This window comes from Suncus etruscus, chromosome 14 (assembly GCF_024139225.1).
Source record: "Suncus etruscus isolate mSunEtr1 chromosome 14, mSunEtr1.pri.cur, whole genome shotgun sequence".
Lineage (NCBI taxonomy): Eukaryota > Metazoa > Chordata > Mammalia > Eulipotyphla > Soricidae > Suncus > Suncus etruscus.
This window is the reverse complement of record NC_064861.1, coordinates 50,819,450-50,842,363: the sequence shown is the minus strand read 5'-3', so window position 1 is coordinate 50,842,363 and position 22,914 is coordinate 50,819,450. Positions and strand designations below refer to the sequence as shown.

The 22,914-nt window shown below is 44.5% G+C and overlaps 3 protein-coding genes across 4 annotated transcripts in view; all 3 read right to left on the bottom strand.

Annotated features, from left to right (window-relative positions):
- Positions 1 to 5,746: 5,746 nt before the first annotated feature.
- Positions 5,747 to 7,191, bottom strand: LOC126027172 (metallothionein-1A-like). The gene is made up of 3 exons (XM_049786161.1): positions 7,164 to 7,191; positions 6,435 to 6,500; positions 5,747 to 5,838 (listed from the first exon to the last, which is right to left on the bottom strand). Exons 1-3 carry the CDS (start codon positions 7,189 to 7,191, stop codon positions 5,747 to 5,749), a joined length of 186 nt encoding a protein of 61 aa, XP_049642118.1.
- Positions 7,192 to 10,695: 3,504 nt separating this feature from the next.
- The window catches only part of LOC126027120 (metallothionein-1L), a 37,932-nt gene continuing 25,713 nt past the window's right edge, over positions 10,696 to 22,914 (bottom strand). Inside the window, exon 4 of the transcript XR_007502204.1 lies at positions 10,696 to 10,730. The gene's annotated coding sequence lies outside the window, so the exon portion shown is untranslated. The remainder of the gene's footprint in view (positions 10,731 to 22,914) is intronic.
- LOC126027122 (metallothionein-1L-like) overlaps positions 10,696 to 22,914 on the bottom strand; it is a 26,312-nt gene continuing 14,093 nt past the window's right edge. The window contains exons 1-3 of one of the 2 annotated variants that reach the window (XM_049786103.1): positions 11,412 to 11,514; positions 11,045 to 11,110; positions 10,696 to 10,913 (exon numbers count right to left, since the gene is read on the bottom strand). In XM_049786103.1, coding sequence (XP_049642060.1) covers positions 10,822 to 10,913; positions 11,045 to 11,110; positions 11,412 to 11,439 — 186 coding nt within the window. In that variant the 5' untranslated portion in view covers positions 11,440 to 11,514 and the 3' untranslated portion in view covers positions 10,696 to 10,821. Of the gene's footprint in view, positions 10,914 to 11,044; positions 11,111 to 11,411; positions 11,515 to 22,914 lie in introns of those variants that run through there. The other variant, XM_049786104.1, reaches the window with a different exon arrangement.

The window sequence follows — 22,914 nt, the reverse complement described above, 5'->3', positions numbered from 1 at the left end:
CCATATTCATCAGGACCAGCTGCTCTACCCACAGAGAGGTTGTGGGCTGTGTGACTTCAAGCAGTCATTTTCCTCCTCTTCATAGATCCTGGACCCTGTGCAGAACAAAGGCCAGCAATGATGGGGGAAGGCTGAATGCCTATGACAGTGCCCCAGCTCAATGCTGTCCTGGATATTTTGTAGACTGATACCAGCCCCTTGGGACTTCAATTAGCAGGATGCCCATCTGTCTGCATCCTCAGGAAATATTTCATGAGTTTTCTCTCCAAGGACGTGTTAGGGGCCCTGAGAGATAGATGGCTCCAATGCTCCATCAAAAGACCGTTGTGAGAATACCAGGTCATACCCAGCAACTGCCACACATACTGAGGCCATCAGGACTGGCCCAGCATCTGGGATACCAGAACTGGAAACTTAGCAAGACTTTGGGAGCCAAAAGAGTCTCTGCCCAGGTGTGACTGTGGGTCAAGAGGCCTGATGACATTGGGAGGAAGTGCTGGCCAGGAGCAAGTGCTATTGTCTTAGCTCCACAAAACCACTGTTTCTTTTCCAGGGCAGGAGAGTTTCAGCTGTGATGTGAGCTAGACCCAAGACAAAATGGGCAAACTGACCTCTTATCTCAGCATCAGGTAGCTAAGGAGCTTCTGCTGCCACAGGGCAACTGCAGACAATGCCTATTCTGAGCTCTGGACACTGTTCTCCAATATACAACATCAAAGCATTCCTCCTCATTAGTTCCTAGGGTTCACTCTGTTGTATTTCATACAAATGAATCTGGGCCTCCTCCTCCTCATAAAACACCCCACAGCCTGTGAACTAAAGCAGGCCCAAAAGTCCTGCAGATTTTTTGAGTCCCTTTCTGAGCCAGCCTCCAGCTTCAAACTCCTTGTTATTTTCTCGTTTCAGGGCTTGGAGGACAGGCTTCAACCTGGCCTAGGAGGGGCTCCAATGTTGGAAGCCACAATACACAGGGAGTGCCTCAGACACAAGGGATGGGGTCCTGTTAGAGGCATTAGATATTCATGGGATTCAGTTTCTGGGGAGGTGGCTGGCATTGCTACTCCTTTAGCAGGATCCTAACCCTGGGACAGATTGTGATGACTCTAGAGTTCTCCGAACATCCTGCACAAATGTGTCTAATCATTCCTGTCCATTTTCCTAGATAATTTTGCACCTCTACGAAATTTGTGTTGTTGTTATAGGTGTGTTTAATCAAATATGGTTGTAGAGAGCCAGAGAATAGAGCTGACAAGGGCATGAAAACCAGCCTGAGTTGATTCCCAGCATAATTTACAGCCTCCCAACCCACCAAGAGTGATCCTGAGAAGAGCCAGGAACACTGAACTCAAGAACCCAAAACACTGCTGGGTATAGATAGTCAAATTAAAACAAAAATGTTTTGCATAACAGCTTTTCTGAAATTGTTTATTAATAGTTTATTTTGTTTGGGGAGTAAAATCCCAGCAATGTATTTGAGAAGCAATGTGGTGCTAGTATCAACCTCAGGGCCTTAAAGTATCTCCTGTCCTTTGGTAGAAATTAGACAGAGAGGATGGGATTATCTCACTGTAATGAGTCATTCTTTGGGAGTTGAGTTGAGGTTTGGTTATCCCACAGTTCCCAAAAGGGAAAGGCACATCCCATATCCCCTATCTGGGGAGGATAGGAGAAGCCAGTTTGGTATTAATTCCCCACAATAAGTAATTCACACAGATATGAAGGTTACAGCAGGCTCACACTGAAATCTGTTCACCCACAAGCCAGTTGCTCCACCACATGGAACCACAAGCCTATATGTCAGCAGCTCACCCAAGCTCTCCTTCCTCCCATTTATTGGAATCCAAACAAATCCCCTCCCAGGTGAAAAGCAATGGAAAGACAAGTCCAACAGAAAATAATTAAGATACAAATAAAATAAAAAAATAAAATTAAAAATCAATTTACCTCATATTTCCATTTCTAATTCTTTAAAAATTAAAACAAGGGGCCGGAGAGATAGCATGGAGGTAAGGCATTTGCCTTGCATGCAGAAGGACGGTGGTTCAAATCCTGAAATCCCATGTTGTCCTCTGAGCCTGCCAGGAGCGATTTCTGAGCATAGAGCCAGGAGTAACCCCTGAGTGCTGCTGGGTGTGACCCAAAACAAAACAAAAAAAAAGAAAGAAAAAATTAAAACAAAATATAAAATAAATATTAGGCCCTGAAAAGACAAGGGGAAAAACAAATGAAACAAATAGCAACAATTTGCATAAGTGCATCAAAAATAAACATGTAAAGAAAAAACTTTAGGGCTAAAAACAGAGTGTACTTACCCATAAACATGAGTCAAGGAACCAATTACAGGCTCCAGACAAGATTATTTCACAATCCCCAAAGTACATTCTGTAAAGTTCTCAAAAAGTCTCCTTAGTAGACAAGATGACAATGCCGGAATTCAGAGATCATGGATCATGGATCTGGTAGATTATGAAGATCTTATAAAACAATCAGAGAATCACCCGGTAATCCAAAATTAGAGATCTCAAGAGGAGATGTAAGGAAGACTGCCTTGCAGGCAAGATGAAGTTTATTTACAGGTCATATCCAGGGTGGCACCAAAGCCCATGTAAGAAGACAGTTTTGAGCCCATTCCTGGAAGATGATAGGTAGGTAGATGCATCCAGAATGTCACTGGAGACAAAACTCCATTATCTCACTGATGGGCTTTTTGCACAGAAGAAAAAAAAGATTGTCCAAGCACTTCATTTTTAGTAAAAATCCATGAATAAATCCAAGATAAATCTGAAAATGAGGTACAAAGTACAGGGGAATTCAACTGATTTTTGATTGATGGGAGCTCAAGTCAAATTACCAACACAAGATGTTTCAGGTGGAGAATCTTCCTGTTTCAAGAAAATATGTGAGGTTCCATCCTTAACTGATAGAAACTCCTTTCTGTACCTACAATTTTTCTGATGTAAAGCACCCATGCAAAAATCTTGCCACAAAAATACAAAGGAGGCTAATTGGGATAATGATAAATCAACAAAACCAATAACTTAGTTTTAGCAAAAAAAAAAAAAAAATGCTATAAAATGTTATATAAAGAAGAGTCCAACAAATAAAACTGACTGCCTGTGAGATAATTTCTCTGCTATCACCCTGCAACCTTCAGACCTGCCAGGCCAAGAAAGGCCTTCCCATATCCCTACCAACACTAGGACTCATTAATTTATAGTTAAACAACTGGTGGACCGTATGAGGATTTGAACCCTGGACCTAAGAAGAGACTGCAATGGTAAGGTGCCTTTTGTGAGGACCTCGGACCCCTAACCTTGCAGCAGCTAATTGAGGAGACCTCAGAAGCCTAACATAGAAGGGGAAGATGGAGAAGATGGAGGATCCAAGACCAGCTGAAGACCAACAAAGGAGAAGCTGCTTTCAGAACTTCCTGCACCTAGGTTATCCCCAAAAATTAACTTTCTCCCAGTAGTGAGCAACCTTTTTTTTTCAATTGAGCCAAATCTCGCCAAAACCACGATTGAAATTTATTTTGAGAGCCACACAGGGTGCTCACTGACAGAAGCTAGGAGCAGAGTCCTGACTCCTGAAGCAGCCAGAAGAGCCGCATTCAAAAATGTAAAGAGCCGCATGTGGCTTTTGCCAACCACTGTCCTAGGCTAATCTCTTGATCTTATTTTCGTTTGTTTTTTGTTTTTGTTTTTGTTTTTGTTTTTGGGCCACACCCGGCGGTGCTCAGGGGTTACTCCTGGCTGTCTGCTCAGAAATAGCTCCTGGCAGGCACGGGGGACCATATGGGACACCGGGATTCGAACCAACCACCTTTGGTCCTGGATTGGCTGCTTGCAAGGCAAACGCAGCTGTGCTATCTCTCCGGGCCCCATCTTGATCTTATTTTCACTGACCACTATATTGCTGGTTAAATTGTGTTTTATTTTTATGGATCTTATTATTTTATTCTAAGCCCCACTACAAACAGAAAATTTTGTATCTAACTTTAGTGCTTTAACATTTGTTTGCACAATTCTGGAGAAATGCATGGTAGAATTTTGAAAGTTCTCAGCTATCCTAGTAAATGTTTCCCAATTGCTATGATGGTATATTGTGTATCTTACGTAGAAGCTTAATTTCAAACTGTATTATCTGCAGAATTGTTCTTGTGATTTTTTTTTTTTAGAGAAGCTTATGAAAAGAAATTTGGACATTCTAGACTTACTGTGCTTGGGGTAATCATACAAAAAAAGTGGAGAATATGGGTATCCCCTCCACCAACTTTTTGTTTATGCTACCTGAATGATCAGAACCGCCCACATCTGGAATGAGGGGGGGGGTGTGTGGTAAAGGAGTCTGCTGCGGGGGAGAGAGGGAATAAGAAAGAGAGTTAGAGAAAGAAGAGAGGGGCAGCAAGGAAGCCTGGAAAGCAGCTAGAAGATTGCTGGAAGAGAGCTGGAGCAGGAGGGATCATAGAGCAGCAGGAAAGGGGTTGCTTAGCTTAGAAGCCATGTGACACATGGTGGTTAGGGCCTTGTAATAAAGCTGGATTTCTTCTGAAACTTCATCTGACTTCTTTGTGAATTTATCCAACATCACCCTTCAACCTTCAGACCTCCCAGGTCCTAGGGCAGGGACGGCTCCCTGCCAAAATGAATGCGGCCCTTTTACCTCTTATCATTATTTTGTATACTGTGGCTCTTTGCCAAGTTTGGGTTTTGTTCTGCTGCTTCTGAGGAGGGACCTCTGAGGAGAGATCTCTGAACTCGAGAGTCCCGGCCCCAGGCTTCATCATCCCGTCTCCCATCCCTTGGGAACAACTGCACAGGCCAGCGAGCAGGGGACCCGTGTGTCACATGTTGGGTCACATCTTGCCATTAGTTCTTAGTGTGGAGGCCGCAGCACACCCTTACCGTCACTGCAGGATTTTTACCCTCACTCAAAATGGCAAAATGCAATATGTGTTTAATATATTATTGTTGGGGCCGGAGAGATAGCATGGAGGTAAGGCGTTTACCTTTCATGCAGAAGGTCATTGGTTCGAATCCCGGTATCCCATATGGTCCCCCGTGCCTGCCAGGAGCAATTTCTGAGCACGGAGCCAGGAAAAAACCCTGAGCACTGCCGGGTGTGACCCAAAAACCACAAATATATATTATTGTTAAAATTATATGCTTTTGTGTGAGTGTTTGTTTTGGCAGGTCACTGCGCGGTGTGGCTCTCTTACTCTCACAGTTTAAATTTTTGGCTCTTTGTGCCGAACTTGTTTGCCACCCCTGCCCTAGGGGCTACAGGAGCCAGGCCAAGCCAAGAAAGGCCTCACCACCCCCCTACCAACACTAGGGCTCATTAATTTATATTTAAACAACACCTTGTCTCTATCTTAAGGACTTCATTGGACAGAATTTAGGAGGGAACTCCATTTACCCTATAATCCAGTGAAGTCTGGAGAATAACTAAGGGGAAAAATAGATAATCTGATTGCTTGAAAGACCCAGATAAACAGAAGCCAAAACACACAAAACTATGGGAATTCCCCCCACCCCCTATAATTTTTCCAACATTCTAGAGGGAACCAAGTCCATTTTCCCAAGGCACAAAGAAGACCCATAGCCAGAATAAAGCCAATGACTTTTATTTCCATTGCCCAGAACAGAGATAAAAGCTAGCAGGTTATGTCCACAGAGTAGTCCTTGGTCTATCTACATTGCTCTATGTACACCTGGGGGGGATGCTGGACTCTGACTTGCCAGGCTCATGCACAGCAGCTACACTTGTTCGATGCCCCTTTGAAGGTGCAGCCCTGGGCACACTTGGCACAGTCTGGAGGGCAGCAGGAGCAGCACCCTGCAATGAGAGGCAAATTAGCACAGACATCAACACATTCCTCCCACGGACCCTGCAATGCTATGGGCATCATGAGCTCATCCCAAACCCAGGCTCTGATCTTGAAATTGCCTGAATCAGAGTCCCCCAAGGAGAAAATACAGGCTGACACTTTCCCCAAACCTAAATCAAAGCAACAAAGTAGAGCTTTCAGCATAGTCCACAGGAGGCAGGAGAGCTGCATCCAACTCAGCACTGTTCCTTGGCACTCTGGGTTTTCCTAGCCCAGAGAACCAATCACCTCAGTGATTCTTTTTTTTTTTTTTTTTTTTTTTTTTTTTTGGTTTTTGGGCCACACCCGTTTGACGCTCAGGGGTTACTCCTGGCTATGCGCTCAGAAATCGCCCCTGGCTTGGGGGGGACCATATGGGACGCCGAGGGATCGAACTGTGGTCCGTCCTACACTAGCACTTGCAAGGCAGACACTTTACCTCTAGCACCACCTTCCCGGCCCCTACCTCAGTGATTTTTAATCTAGCTAAAATGCTTATGCATGGTCCTCTATCCTGAGCCCTGCTCCTATCCTCACAATCACCATGCTCAAGAGCCCTACTCACTTTTCTTGGAGGAGCTGCATTTGCAGTCTTTGCACTTGCAGGGGCCCACGCAGGAGCAGGATCCGCCTGTAGAGGAAGACAGAGAGTCAGGCAGGATGTGAGGAGGAGGCATTGCAGGGAGGAGTATGTGTGAGATTAGCTACCTGTCCAACCAGACACACTCTGACCATGTCAAATTCTACTGCTCTAGTGTTTGAGAGTCTGATTCTCCAAAAACAAAATAATTACATTTAAAATTTACAGTAGTAACGTGTCATAGCTCTGTGACAAGGTTTTAAGGCCCTTTTCTAGCATTAACCAAAGCCAGCTTGGCACTACAATCACAGAACACTGACTAAATCAGGTATAAGACCTGGACACTCTTCGCAAACACCCCCCCCACACACACACACACTACACCCCCCCCCCCCCACACACACACACAGCCTGAGCACTAGCACAAGATAGCACAAGCTTTGCACTTGACATCCCCTGGTCTATTCCTAGCCTCCTATGATCGCCCACACCTACCAGGAGTGATGCAGAACCAGGACTAACTCCTGAACACTTCTGGGTATAGTCCACAAACAAAATCAAGAAAGGGTAAAAAGGAAAGTAGTGGAGCAGGAGCTCAGAACAGGTTAAGAATGACTCCTGAGCAGGAGATTCCATTCCTGCCCTCATACTTGCTCCAGGCCAGGCTCCTCTTTGTCTGGGGAAAGGGTGTTTGGCTCAGAGAGGGCATCTTACCAGTAGTGCAAGAACACTTGGGGTCCATTTGGAAGGGCTGGAATCAGGGCACTCAGAAACTGAAAAGCTGAGAGCCTGAATCAAGAGGCTGGAAGCTGGAGGCTCCAAGGATACACTTGGCTTTGGAAGACTTAGACACTCCTGAGGAACCTGGGGCTGACTTTATAGGGGAGGAGGTGGGGCAGGGCTGCCCCACCCTACACCCACCCAGATGATCTGCTCAGAGACCCTATGCTGGGCTGGGCCACAGTCAGAGAAGGACCCTCCTTAGCTGGAGAAGATGCTCATGAGTTACATGAGCCCCACCTGGGCACACCCAATGTTTAGGACCAGGAGGCTCCTGTGTGCAACCTTCTATCAGCTTTTGTGATGCTCCTGGGTGGCCCATATCTAGCCCATTTGGTCTGATTGCTGCTAGGTTGTTGACCCAAGCTGAGAGGTAGACCTCATCTCTCTGTTCAGAAAGCTTCAGTAACCAGACTTTACTTGTTCCTTCTCATAAGGATCTTAAGAAGTTTCTACTCATACAACCAGAGGGCAAACAGACCTCTGTAACCTAATTCTCACATGGAACTAAATGGTGGCAAATTTCCCAAGCCTCTTTGCCTATTTCTGCTTAGTTTGTTTATTGTTGTTGCATCACTTCTCGTGGTACTCAGGGATTACTCTGGACACTGAGCTCAGCGATCTCTCTTACCAGAATTTAGGGGAACAAATAGGGAGCTCAGATCAAACCCAGGTCAAGTGCATGCAGGCAAGCACTTTGTCAGTTGTACTATCACTCCTGCACTTATTTTTCCAACTTTATCAGAATGACCACTGATTGGTCGGTCCACTGCCCCTGCCAAATTGCAGGTGAACATTCACCTTAATAACAGATCCGTTCATGCCCTGTAGGCATCCTTTTAGATTAGGGGCTGGTGATACTTTCAGAAGTAAGAAAAGTGAGTAACTCCATTTCTTCATACAATCATATAGGCATTACTCTACATGAGCATCAGGTAATCTTTTTGGAGGAGGCACATTCAAGGACTCTCAGGATTTAGCTTATGCCTGTGATCACAGACCACTCCTGGTAGTGCTCAGGGGAACATTATGTGATTCCAGGTCTCTAACCTGAATGGATGCATGTGATGCAAGTGCCTGAATCTGCATCATTTCTTCATCCCTCTGTGTATGAGTCTGTGGATCTGCCTCTCTGTCTGAGATAAACTGATGCCCATTTTCAGTAGAAATGTTAACTCTAAAGTGAACCTTGGGTTTGAGATTCATCCTACAAAAACCACAGGAGATGAAATGCACTGCAATAAGGCATGGGAGTTTATTTGCCAGCATGTTGGGGTCACCCCTCTACTGCAATGGCCCCTTACAGAACTCTGAGGATTCTTTTATTAGGTTATAGAGGCTACAAATTATCACAGTTAACCTTTAAGTTAAAAAAAAACCAAATATATAGGTCTGTAAATTCACTAAATACAAGTAGCAATAAGACTAGCTTGAACGTTCTGTGAAACAGTAAGTCATTTCAAGGAATGGGCAGGCTTCAATGAGTGTGTGAATAACTAGGTGTCTTGGGGATGCTTTTGACCACTGTATCATTCTGTGGGACTGGAAACTCCCTCTCTATGGGATCAGTTTTCACTTCCAAAGAAACCACCTCAACACCTTGAAAGCAGAATCACTGGGGCCCTTTAGCCATGCAGAACAACTAGATACCTGGCTTGCAGGTAATGCAACCTCTTCTATGCTAGGAATGGTGAGGAGGAGATTATGACAGGTTTTTTGACTTGTTTCATAATTTTTTTAGTTTTGGGGTTACACCTGACAGTTCTGGGGTTACTCCTGGCTCTGCACCCTGGATCACTCCTCATAGGCTCAAGGGACCATATGGGATGCTGGAGATTAAACCTGGGTCAGTCTAGTGCAAGGTAAGCAGCACCCTACCCGCTGTGTTAGTGCTTAGCCTCTTAGGACAGGCTTTTAACTTGGTGTACATATGAGGAGAGACAGAGAGAGACAGAGATACAGAGAGAAAGAGATTTTAGACATTGTCCAGCAATGCTCAGAGCCTATTGCTGGCTTGGTACTTAGGAGCTTAGGGGTCACTCCTGATCATTGAAACAGGCAATGTCAGTGTCTAGATGTAGAAAGCACATTAAATGCTTTGATCTTACAGTCAGCATGTTGTATTTTCCTATTTTAGAGCAGGAGATGGTGCACAAGTAGGTTTGTGGCTCTTTTCTGATTGCCTTAGTTTATTATTTCTCCACCACTACCCTGCTTTTTCAGACCCTCTGTGTAGGCCGTAGGGTTTAGAAACATGGTGCCTGAGGTGATCTCTCAACTCGTGGATATTTATTTTACAAGCCAAGAGTACTTCATGAGTGTTACTAAGCGTGATCCAAAAACAAAAACAAGGAGTGGGAACGCACAAAGGTAGGGCATTTGCTTTGAATGCAGCCAACATAGGACAGACCCCGGTTCAATTCCTGGCATCCCATATGGTCCCTTGTGCCTGCCAGGAGCAATTTATGAGTGCAGAGCCAGGAGTAATGCCTGAGCACTGCCGTGTGTGACCCCCCCCAAAAAAAAAAACAAATAAAGACAAAAAAAATAAAGGAAAGAAAATTAACACATAAAAATGCCTTGAGCTCTGTCATACAAAGCATGTGCTCTGGTCCATTGAAATAACTCCAGGATCAATACCAGCAGCCAAAAGATTTTCCTAATAACACTTTTCCTCTTGCTTTGACTTTGTCTTTTTTTTTTTTTTTTTTTTGGTTTTGGTTTTTGGGCCACACCCGGCAGTGCTCAGGGGTGACTCCTGGCTGTCTGCTCAGAAATAGCTCCTGGGGGGCCGGGTGGTGGCGCTGGAGGTAAGGTGCCTGCCTTGCCTGCGCTAGCCTAGGACGGACCGCGGTTCGATCCCCCGGCGTCCCATATGGTCCCCCAAGAAGCCAGGAGCAACTTCTGAGTGCATAGCCAGGAGTAACCCCTGAGCATCACAGGGTGTGGCCCAAAAAAAAGAAATAGCTCCTGGCAGGCACGGGGGACCATATGGGACACCGGGATTCGAACCAACCACCTTTGGTCCTGGATCGGCTGCTTGCAAGGCAAATGCCGCTGTGCTATCTCTCCGGGCCCTGACTTTGTCTTTTGAATCCAAAAAGGATTCTCATATTATGCCTGCTAATTCAGCTCCATCATCACATGTTACACTTGGAAGTAAGAAAATCAGGTCATTCTGCATTTAGAGATAAAGCCTGTGAGGAATGTAACAGTCTGGACCCAGAGTCCATTCACATAAACAAGTGAGATGATCAACAGCCCCAGGACCTAGTTGCCCATGGATAGCCCAAGGGACTTTGAGATTTTCATTAACAACCTGAGTTCAGAGTCACTGTTCCCCTGGGCCTCTTGCTGGGGACAGCATGTGTCCAGACCCCAGGTCTGCCCTTCCAGAGAATTCCTCACCCAAGTAGAGGCACAAACTCCCTTATTTCCTTGTGATACACAAGACCCAGAACCACAATCCAGTCAATAAATTTATTGTCATTCACATCGTTCATAGTACAAAAAGGGAGGGGCGGCAAACAAGAAGCTGACACACATAAATGTTCTATTTACATCAGGGGCCCAGGCAGCCCCTCATCTCATCTCAGGGACAGCAACTGCACTTTTCTGATGCCCCTTTGCACACACAGCCTTGGGCACACTTGGCACAGCCTGCAGGGCAGCAGGAGCAGCAACCTGGGGAGGCAAGTCAGAGAGAACTCAGCACATGACACCAATTGTTCCAATACCATGCACGCGCCCACCCACTGGGTAACCCCCATCCTGCAACCAGCTCAGAGCCCACTCTTCTGGGGAACCAAACTCACTTTTCTTGCAGGAGCCACATTTACAGTCTTTGCACTTGCAAGAGCTCTGGCAGCTGCAGGCGCCACCTAGAGGAGGAGAAGAACAGGCTGAGGATCCCACTGAGGAGTTCACTTGCCCCAGCTCTGAACTTCAAGTCAGTGCCTTGAACCTGCTGATAGAATCTGCAACCGGGCTCTGTGGAGTACAACGTGGCCCTCAAGGGTGATATTGGGCCCTCACAACCCTGAATCTAAGGAGGGCACAGGGTAAAGGGAGGCTCTGAGAACCTGGCAGGGAGGCACGTATGCGCTTCAGCTGTCTGGTTTAAGCCACGCTTGCAGTGGGATGGGGGAAAGGTAGCTCGGGGCCCAGAGAGGGGTCGCTTACCAGCGCAGCTGGAGCAGTTGGGGTCCATGTGACAATAAGGTGAGGTCAGCGCAAACTGAAGGAGTGAAGTACACCTGCTCAGGAGTGGTGAGCAGGGCACTCACTGTCCCTTTTGTAGGCAGGAGGAAGGTCCGTGTGCAACGCGCCACCCCTCGCCTTGCGAGCTTCCCGCTACCCCAGACACTGAGGTCCCAAGGACGCTGGGGCGCTGGTGGGGACGGGCGCAGAGCTGTGGTGCGTGCCGGGTGCCCAGTAGCCCAGTGTCATCTGCTGAGTCACCTCAGGAGTGAGAGGCTGGGCGCACAAAGCGGGTTGGGCGCAAAAGTTGGACCCAAGTGCAGCTGGACAGGCTGAGTGCACAAGGCGGGGCGTGAGCAGAAGGCGGGGCTGAGCTCAGAGGGTGAAGCCAAGGTCCAGGTGGGGTTGAGAGCAAAAGAGGTAACAGGCAGCTCAGGCCAACTGAGTGTACTCAGCGAAGTCAGGGACACAGGGAGGGTCTGAGGACACCTAGCTTACAAACACAAACAACCTCTGGTGCACTAGGAAGTGCTTGCCAAAAAGGCAGGGCCAGTTTCACAGCACAGGGCAGAATTGACTTTGCAACCTGTTGGTCACTGGCTGCTTTTGGGTCAGGCTGCCCAGGAGCCTTTGGCAGATGCTCCTTGGCTCCAACTTAACCTCCCAAACAGTTCAAAGGCAGGAAAGCCATGATGGGTTTTCTGTGTGGCACCATGCCTTATAGGAGCCCTGTGCCAGGACAACCTCTTTCTGATCATGACTCAATAAAACCCACTTGAGCAATTCCCACACACAGGAGCATTTTCCTGGAAGTTTTTTTTTTTTTTGGGGGGGGGGGCCCAGGATGTTTTTTCACAATGCCAGGATTAACAAAGCACCGATATCTCCATGTTTTCACATTTGGCCCCTTGACCCTAAATCGATTTACTTTACTGAGAAACCTCTGTTGATGTTCAGTGAAATCTTTCATTTCCTGACAACTGCTTACCTCTGTCCTTTCTTAAATTGTTTCCTGTTGATGAACAGTGATTTACAGAAAAGTTAATGACAGTCACAAGTACAGATTGTTTCCACCCCACCCCTATTCCTGAGTGCTAGCTTCATTCCACCAGGTCCCTAGAACCTTTCCATCCACTTCCCAGGTTGCCACAGGATTGCCTGTTCTATTTCCTTTAGCCATTAGTTATAAACTTGACTTTTTTTATATACAGCATAGGAGATAAATCTTTGATTGTGGGTAATGAGTACTGCACAAATATAAATAACTATATCCTGAAATTCCATAACTTTGTAAACCAATGATAAATTGACAGATTTTGTTCTGGTTTGGGAGCCAATTACAGCAATGCTGAGTGCTTTCCTGGCTCTGCACTCAGGATTCTCTCCTTTCAGTGATAGGGGACCATATGGGGTATGGGAATGGAAGCTAGATTGGCCAATTGCACAGCACATGCCCTGCCTCGGCTTAATGTCTCAAGTTCTACATTGACAATTTCTTAAGATATATTTTTTTTGAGAAAATTTAAAAATAACATTATGAACAATCCTATACTAAAATATATAATTTTATATGACAAATACTACAAATATGTATCAGCAAGAGTGAATAATGCAGAATTTAAAAGAAATGAAAGGAGAGGAGATGGAGCCGTGATGTAGAGGTAAGACGTCTGGCCTGCAAGTGCTAGCCTAGGACAGACTGCAGTTTTATCCCCCGTGATCCCCCGGCATCCCATATGGTCTCCTCAAGCCAGGAATGATGCCTGAGCGCATAGCCAGGAGTAACCCCGAGCGTCAATGGGTGTGACCCCAAAACAAAACAAAAAAAACAAACAAAAAAAGTAAAGGAGAGAAAATGTGTATATGGGGCCAGGAAGGTGGCACTAGAGATAAGGTGTCTGCCTTGCAAGCGCTAGTGCTAGCGTAGGATGGACTGCGGTTCGATCCCCTGGTGTCCCATATGGTCCCCCCAAGCCAGGGGCGATTTCTGAGCGCATAGCCAGGAGTAACTCCTGAGCATCAAATGGGTGTGGCCCAAAAACCAAAAAAAAAAAAAAAGAAAGAAAGAAAAATGTGTATATCACAGAATAAATGTTCATTTAAGGCCAAAAAGAAAGTACAGTACATAGCACTTGTCTTGCATGGGGTATACCTGAGTTTAATCCCTTCCACCTCATTTGGTTCCCTCAAGTCCACCAGAAGTGAACCCTGAGCTCAGATACATAAATAAGCCCTGGCCACTGCTGGGTGGGACCCTAAACCGAAAAAATTTCTTTTACACTAAACGCATTTTTGAGTCAAGTACTATGTGTCTTGCCCACAAAGCAGATGTGTGAGATGTTATGTCTTGTCCACATTGCAATTGTGTGACTAAGTGTGAGTAGGTACACTGGTGCTGTCTAACATTGAATACAAGTGGACCAGCAGCTTCTGACATTCCCTGTCAAAGGGCACTGAAGGCTAGCATGGGCCTGCTTCCGGGGCATGGGTTTGTCTTCACTGTTCATCAGGGGGTGATGGGCACAACCAGATGCTCAGAGCCCCCGTTAGTTGTGTTCTTTGGGGTTGCTCTTGGTAGAAGCCCTTGGATTGGTCCTCATATTGCCTTCTAATTAGATGTCTCTAGACTGGTTCCTTTGGGGTTTTATTTTTTTGTTGTTGTTATTGTTAAATGATTTCCAAAAAAAGGAAAGAAAAAGATAGAAGAAAGAGAAAGAAAGAAAAAGAAAGAAAAAATAAAGAAAGAAGAGAAGAAAGGAAAGAAAGGAAGAAAGAAAGAGAGAGAGAAAGTGTAGCAGGTCAGCCCCTGAAGAGGTTGACTGATGGTGGGATGGAGAATGAGGCCCTTTTCTTCCAGCTCGGAGCACGCGTCTGCCACCCTGTCTAGCCCACGGTTCTGAGGTGAAACAGCGGGTAAACAGCTCGCAGACAATCAGGCTCGTGGAAATATTTGCTTTATTCGGATGGACAAAACTGAAGTCCAAAGACTCAGATTCAGTTCCAGCCAGCAAAAAGCTCCCGGCCTTCCACAGACTCCTGTTTTTATACTCCAGAATCAGGTCCCACCCAATGGTGGGATCAGATACCAACCAATGGTGAAAGCAGAATCAGGTCCTACCCTAGGGTGGGGGCAGAATGCCAGGTCACACCCTAGGGTAGGGCACAATCACCTAATCAGTTTAGGGTGAGCAACATAGTAATCCCCCAAAATATTTACATACACAACAAGAAAGAAAGAAAGAAAGAAAGAGAGAGAAAGAGAGAAAGAGAGAAAGAAAGAAAGAGAGAAAGAGAGAAAGAGAGAGAGAAAGTTTCCCCATTGACTCCTAATCTGGCTGTTTTATTTGCTGTTGGGGGTAGACTTTGTTTATCCCAATAATGGCTACTCAGTAGGCCTAGAGGAGGAGCTGCCATCTAGGCTCCTGGTTTCAGGAGGTGGAAAGCTGGAGTGACTGGCTTGTGGGTGAACAGTTTGCGGTGTTAGTTTCTGGCCTGCTATACCTTCCCAACTGTGTGTCGATTATTTTCTGCATCAAATTGCTGCAGGACCTGTATCTCTTGTCCTACCCAGACAGGAGGCAGGGGAATCTCTCTCCCCCTCTGAGGATTGTGGAATGCACAACTCACCACTTCACAGTTGCTACTAAGGTATTTGGGGGAACTTTAGTGGATATGACCCAATCTGGCTGCAAGTTAGCAAACATAGTCTGTAGGGTCTTTAGCTATCACAATATCTTACTCTTGGTTTAATAAAATTTAAGGAGCAATATCTCATGAAACAAGCCTGAAATAGCCTGCGTAGTGGATGTCAATCACATCATGGTCTCAGGTCATTGTATCCCATGTCACATTCAGTGTCCTACTTGCCCTCTCCTTACCTGGAGACAATCATAGCCCACAGAATGAAATAAATGGGCTGATGCCTCAAATCATCCATCACCTCCAAAATCTGTGAATATGGGCTAAAAGAAGGGACTAGTTTTTTTGTCTAGACAAGAAAGGAACTTCCAGAGAGTCAGGCCCAAGTTGCAAGGAGCTCTCAGGAAAAGGGATTTCTTCAGAGAAGTGACCAGTCAGCTTCAGGTCTAAAAACAAAACAAAGCATAACTCTCCTCTATCTTCCTTTTACATTCCCTCTCTTCATTCCTTTTGCTCCCTCCCTCCAATGTCTTTTCCTGCTCCCACCTGCCCTTTTTGTAGTCCTACCTTCCTTCCTGGTTCTTGGTGTGTCAGAATGATGGGAAGTGTGCTGTGTACTCTGGATGTGCATTTTAAATAGTGTTATCATGTTTTCAGGGAGAAATGCTGCCATGAGCTGAACACCTGGCTTGATCAAGCTCCTAAGATGGGTGAATATGTGGGTGGGCTCGAAGTTCACCCAGTAAACACAGACACTCCTCACTATCCAGATACTCAAGATATAAATTTAGTGACTAAAATTTCATTTAAAATATTAATATTTTATTAAAAACAGAAATTAAAAATAATACTTTGTTGGGGGTGAGGATTCACCAAGCAGTGCTTAGAGAATACCCTATCAGTGCTCTGGGTTCATTTCCCAGCATTGCTCCATTGGAAATGGGTCTGTTATCAAACTTGAACTTCTGCCACATAAGCTGTAAAAAAATTTTTTTAAAAATCAGTTTAAGTTTTGCACAGGTTCCTGAGCTACAAGGCCCCAGCTAAGTGCTAACCACATCCTTCTATAGAAAGATGATTTCTGTCTAGAGCTGTCACAAAAATTTCTGTGTAAAGCTGTCACAAAAAAATTTTATTCATGCAAGCCTGCTGTAACCTCAAAAAATTAAATAATAATGCTTGCTTCTTTTCTCCCCGAAATGTGCTCTAGAAAAGCCCTGCTTAAGTTGTCTTCGGGGTCTTTGCTTACAGACCTGTCTTGGACAGATGCCGAGCATTGACCCTGGCGTGTCAGAATAAAAAAAAAAAGCTAACCTTTGCACCTGCATGGTCTCATGTGTCTTCTTGAAGCCCCCAGGACACCTGAAGGATGGGCAATTAAATCCCAACCCTAATATTTGGTGACCACTAAGGGACCCTTTGCTGTGCGGCATCTGGGGGTTCCAACAAGACCTGATCAGGTGAGATATGTTTCTATGCTTTTTATTCTTTCTCTGTGATGTTGAGCCCTGATGAGATTTGATTTCTGTGTTGGTTCCTTTTTGATTTGGTTTCTGTCTGACCCAAGGAAATGCAGATAACAGCGGAAGAGGTTTTGGGTGTTGTGCTTGTTGTGAGCATAGCCTTTTGGTTTGGTTTCATGGTGGAAACTGCAATTGTATGCCCTGAGAAGTCTCCTCATTTTCACTTTGAGACCTCGTGTTAACTTTATGTTTTCTTGATTGACTCTGATGTGGGTGACCGGTGCTGACTCCTGAGAGGGGAGTCTCACATAGCAGCCAGCAGACATGTTAGGAAGGCTGCCAGTCACAACCCAAGGGACGCCTTGGTGGTGTACGGAATACAGGGACGCCTGGAGGAATTCTGTTTGAATTACTGTTCAGAGTCAAGTGTGGTATTCTTATCCTGTTGCTCTCTTTGTTTTGTCTGTGTAGCTAGATATGGGACAGAAGCATACTACTCTTCTTTCCTTGACCCTTGATCATTGGCCTGAGGTGAAAGCCTGGGTGCAAAATCTTTCCTTTGTCATCAAGAAGGGAAAGTGGCAGACCTTTTGTTTCATTGAGTGGCCAGCCTTTGAGATAGGATGTCCAGCGGTAGGCTCTTTTCATTCTGAGTTGATTTTAAGAGTTAAAAATGTCATCTTTCAACCTGGAGAACATGGTCATCCAGACCAGCAGTCTTATATCCTGGTCTGGACTGATCTAAGTGAAAATTCTCCTCCTTGGGTGAAGTGCTTTCTTTTGCCTAATCAATTGCCTCTTCTTAGTCAACCAAGGAGCAGGCTCAGACTGCTTAGGCCAAGGTCTCTTGTTGGCGAACTTCCCAGAGGTGCAGAAAGTGGTGTTGAATGGCAATTTCTACACTTCCTTTCTTTTTTCTGTTTAATTGTGTTTTGTTTTTTTTTTTGTATTTCAAGGCAAGCTCTGTTAGGGACAGGGCAGGGTGATGGTTGCAAACTCTGCCTCCTTACTGGCCAGCAGAACTTAAATTTGTCCTGGAGAGGCCAGACTTTGAGACTAAACACCTCAGCCAAAAGGCAAAATCAGAAACATCTTGAGAGCTGCCTTCTTGCTGGGAAGCGAAATTGGTCAGTTAAAAATTCTTTTTTTTTTTTTTTTTAATATTTTATTTAAACACCTTGATTACATACATGATTGTGTTTGGGTTTCAGTCATGTAAAGAACACCACCCATCACCAAGTTAAAAATTCTTTACCGGAGCTTATCTAAGAAAGCGAAACTTACCCAACTCCCTTCCCCCAAGGCTTACATATCAAAGGAGAGATTGGAAGTGGCTGGGAGTCCAGAAGAAAAATTGGGTCTTTAAATCTCTTGGAAAAATTCCTCTGACTTAGAGGTTCCATAGAATAAATCATTTGGTGGGAAATGTTGCAAATTATTGTATTTAACTTTTCTGATGAAATTGAGTTCTAATACAAACAGTGAAAAATGCCACCTGCCCTAAGGAATTTCACCCGCCCTAAGGAATTTGGAGAAGGGAGAAAAAAATATCAATCAGTTCAGAGAAAATTTTACAATTTTAAAACCGGTTATAACAACAATGTAATGTGGGTATAATATATATTTCTATTTTTATTAAAAATTCATATTACTTTTTTTTTTTTTTTTTTTTTTGTGGTTTTGGGTCACACCCAGCAGTGCTCAGGGGTTATTCCTGGCTCCATGCTCAGAAATTGCTCCTGGCAGGCACTGGGGACCATATGGGACTCCGGGATTCGAACTGATGACCTTTTGCATGAAAGGCAAGCGCTTTACCTCCATGCTATCTCTCCGGCCCCAGAAATTCATATTACTTTTAAAAGGCCAAAACTGTGTAGAAAATGTTGTGCTTAGCATTTCTTTTTTTTTGTTTTTGGACCACACCCCCTGGCTATGCTCAGAAATAGCTCCTGGCAGGCACAGGGGACCATATGGGACACTGGGATTCGAACCAACCACCTTAGGTCCTGGATCGGCTGCTTGCAAAGCAAACGCTGATGTGCTATCCGGGCCCGTGCTTAGCATTTCTTTTTTTTTTTTTTTTTTTGGTTTTTGGGCCACACCCGGTGACGCTCAGGGGTTACTCCTAGCTATGCGCTCAGAAGTCGCTCCTAGCTTGGGGGACCATATGGGACGCCGGGGGATCGAACCGCGGTCCGTCTCCTAGGCTAGCGCAGGTAAGGCAGGCACCTTACCTCCAGCGCCACCGCCCGGCCCCGTGCTTAGCATTTCTAAATGTGAAAATGTTTAACATGTTTACCAGATGAAAGTAATTCTAGCAACTTGTTTTCTAATTGGGAAAAATAAAATAAATAAAAGTTTTAAGTGTAGACCTTTTAAAATTGGAGTAAAATTAGTCCTATTTAATATCTTTAAGGTTTTTATAACTTAAGTTATAGTGTAGTGCTTGGATGTTTACAATACCTACCTCTCATTTGCTGAAGTTGTAAGATAAATTTTTAAAAAACTGCAAAATTCTATGTCTGAAATAATTTTTAAAAAATGACCATTTTAAATAATGTTCTAAGTTATTCAAAAAATTTAAAATATCTTTAAGAAAATTCAAAAACTCAATTGTTTTACACTGGTCTAACATTTTTGTCAATCTGGTATACAGGAATTTTAACATAAAATACTTATGTGTTACATTAAAAAGGTTTGAATGTTTCAAAACATGTATAGTAATTTTTATGATTTGGGGGAAAATGAGGTAATAAAAAATCTATAAATGTGGTTCCCTGACAAAGGTTTTAGTTTTAAAGAAAATAATCAAGAATTTAAGAAAAATCATTAAGGGAGCCGGAGAGATAGCATGGAGTAAGGCGCTTGCCTTGCATGCAGAAGGTTGGTGGTTCGAGTCCCGGCATCCCATATGTTCCCCCGAGTCTGCCAGGAGCGATTTCTGAACATAGAGCCTGCAGTAACCCATGAGCACTTCCGGGTGTGACCCAAAAACCAAAAAAAAAAACAAAAAAGAAAAATTATTAAGTTTTAGTTTAAAGGTTTTGGGAAAAATTAGTAATTGCTAATTGTAAATATTTTATTTATTTATTTTTCTTTTTGTTTTTTGGGCCACACCCGGCGGTGCTCAGGGGTTACTCCTGGCTGTCTGCTCAGAAATAGCTCCTGGCAGGCACGGGGGACCATATGGGACACCAGGATTCAAACCAACCACCTTAGGTCCTGGATCCGCTGCTTGCAAGGCAAACACCGCTGTGCTATCTCTCCGGGCCCTGTAAATCTTTTAAAAGTCTGAAGTCTGCCAGAAGTAATAAGCATTCCTTTTGGTATTCAAAACTAATATTTGTTTAAATTACGGGTAGAACAAAATTTTGTATAATTTACAATGTAAATTGCTGGTGTCTAATAATGTCTTCTGCTGCTTTTTCTCTCTCTCTTAGCACCTTTTAGTACGTTACAGCATCATGTTCCTTTGCATAAGATACAAACAGGTGGCTTTTCTCTCTGCATGAGGAGTAATCCCCATGCAGACAGAAAATCTTACAATTAGTAAAGGACCCCAGAGCCCCTTTTCAGGGGAATAATCAGGCTTAGGGTGGTGTGACAAGCAGGCACTCTTAAGCATTTGGCTGTAAAGACCAGGAAGACACCAAGATAAATGACCTGAAAAAGGAAATTAGATTTTTCCTAGTAGTTTCTGATCCTGCACTAACTGGCCAGCCTAGGTCCTGCTCTCACCCTCCACCCTCAAAAGGAAAAGAGGATTCGAGGTCAAAGTCTCTTTCAAACCTGAAGAGAAGTGAAACCTCTAGGAAATTCCTGCAGAGGGAATTAGATGCCCATGGCCACCATGAGATATACATGCTGTACTGACTAACTCATTAGCCAAACCTAAGTGACTGTAAAACCTGCTGTGTCTCCACCCTATCCTCAGAAATTCTCTGTAAGTAATGGGGTTGCCCCAGATGGAGATTATTCCAGCTTTGCTGTAACTGTACAAAGAAAAGAGCCATAAGTTATACAAATATCTGGCAAGGTGCAAGGTAATGGTGGAGAGAAAAACTATTTTTGTTGCTGATTAAACACATTCTAGTGGGCTTAACTAAAGCTCACTTCTTTATAGTAACTTATGTAAAAATGTTCTTACTAGTTGTACTAGTTGTACCAAATCATAAATTGTAAATGCAAGCATTAGTCTGACTAAAGTAACTCAGAGCTGTTTGTTAATAATGCTACGATACTTTAATTTCTGTTGCTTAACTTGTGCTATCATTACAGATAATAAGAACAGTTGTACCATTTACTGCTCCAAAGCCTGAATGGGGTAAGTAATGTTCCCTCGTCTAATTAAGCTGATCTTTTTCGGGTGTTAAGACTGCAGAAGTGGGGCCCGGAGAGATAGCACAGCGGTGTTTGCCTTGCAAGCAGCCGATCAGGACCAAAGGACCAAAGGTGGTTGGTTCGAATCCCGGTGTCCCATATGGTCCCCCGTGCCTGCCAGGAGCTATTTCTGAGCAGACAGCCAGGAGTAACCCCTGAGCACTGCCGAAAGTGACCCAAAAACCAAAAAAAAAAAAAAAAAAAAAAGACTGCAGAAGTGAACCAGTTAACTGTTCATTTAGGGTAAAATGAAATTTCCCACTATCTAGAAAGAAACCACTGTCCCTTCTCAGCAGGAAGAAGCTACAAAAAAATTGACCTTCAGCCACACTACCTTTAAAATCCTGCATGGCTGCACTCCTGTGGTTAGAAAAATAACTGATTCTCATAGTTCTTTTTCCTCCACTGCAGTAGCCACTCACCTAGCCTTGTTGGCAACCTTGCAATCACAAGTCTGAAAGCAGCTTGGGGATCTGGCCGTCCCACAGCCTTTCTAGCCAGGGGATCTTGTGCTGGTCCGCAGACATAAGACTCGAACCCTAGAGCCCCGGTGGAAGGGATCGTACCTCGTTCTGCTAACAATTCCTACTGCAGTAAAAGTAAATGGCATCGCTGCTTAAATCCATGCATCACACCTCAAGCCTGCCCCTCTGTCATGGCTGGCGAGCGAAAAAATACTGATAATCCCCTCAAGCTTCGTCTTAAGAGGTGTACTCCAATTAACTTTGATTTTTGTTTGTTTGTTTGCTTTGTTTGTTTTTGGGTTACACCCGGCACACGGGGTTTAGCGCTCAGGGGTTACTCCTGGCTCTATGCTCAGAAATTGCTCCTGGCAGGCTGGGGGGACCAATGGGATGCCGGGATTCGAACCACCATCCTTCTGCATCTAAGGCAAATGCCTTACCACTGTGCTATCTCTCCACCACCACCCCCCCCTCAATTAACTCTGGTAATGTTGCTCCTGCAAATCAAGTTAACTGAGGGGGCGCTGAAGCCTCCCCCTGATCGCAATATTCTTCTAAAAACTCTCTATGAAGACCCCTGTAATTGTAGAAGGGACCTGGCTGAGACCCTGGGACAAATAAAAATGACGGGGATCTCTAAACCCCGAAGCGGCTCTAGGTCTCAGCTTCATGTTTATACTAGAAGCACTGGTTGTGGCAGCAAAGTAAGCTTATCTACAGGCTCCCACATTTGCGCATGCAGGGGGAAGTCAAAATTGGGTCTGTGTAAAAACAAAAACAAAAAACCAAAGGCCCTCCCCCCAGTAGGGAAAGAATGTCCGTCATCCTGCCAATTTGTTAATCAGATGCACTCTTAGTGTTACCAACAGTACTCTCAATGTAAAAAATGGAAAAGCCTATTTAACTACTGGCATTTCCCAGGGCTCAAATAAAAGAGGTAAAACATAATAATTCGGCAACAGTATCAAGAATGAACACCGCTGAATTTTAAGATTAAAGTAATGACCAACAGAAGAAGTGGGGAGTGTAAGGAAAATTTTTAAAAAGTCAGTTTCAGTTTTGCTCAGATTCCTGAGCTGCAAGGCCCCAGCTAAGTGCTAACCACATCCTTCTATAGAAAGATGATTTCTGTGTAGGGCTGTCAAAAAATTTCTGTGTAAAGCTGTCACAAAAAAAAAAATTGTATTCATGCAAGCCTGCTGTAACCTCAAAAAATTTTTGTTCCAAGTTATCCTCCCCCACATGCTCAAAGAAAAAAAGTTCATGATGGGCTTCAAGTATAGGCCATTATGTGACACCAGGTTGTATAGGAGGTCTGTTCCAGGACAACCTCCCTCTGATTTTGAGTCGTGAGAACCCACTTGAGCACTTCCCGCACAGAGGAGCATAACAACAGGGGCCAGAGCGATGGTGCAATGGTAGGGTGTTTGCTTTGCACGTGCTTACAAGGGACGAACCCTGGCAATGCATTGTTCGATCCTCAGGTGTCCCATATGGTCCCTCAAACCAGGAGTGATTTCTGAGTGCATAACCAGGAGT

Excerpts from the sequence above, each read along its gene's own strand:
- LOC126027172 (XM_049786161.1), bottom strand. The coding sequence starts at position 7,191 with ATGGACCCCAAGTGTTCTTGCACTACTG. Across the intron at positions 6,501-7,163 it reads CAAGTGTTCTTGCACTACTG|GCGGATCCTGCTCCTGCGTG; the intron begins GTAAGATGCCCT and ends CTTCCTCTACAG. Across the intron at positions 5,839-6,434 it reads ATGCAGCTCCTCCAAGAAAA|GGTGCTGCTCCTGCTGCCCT; the intron begins GTGAGTAGGGCT and ends CTCTCATTGCAG.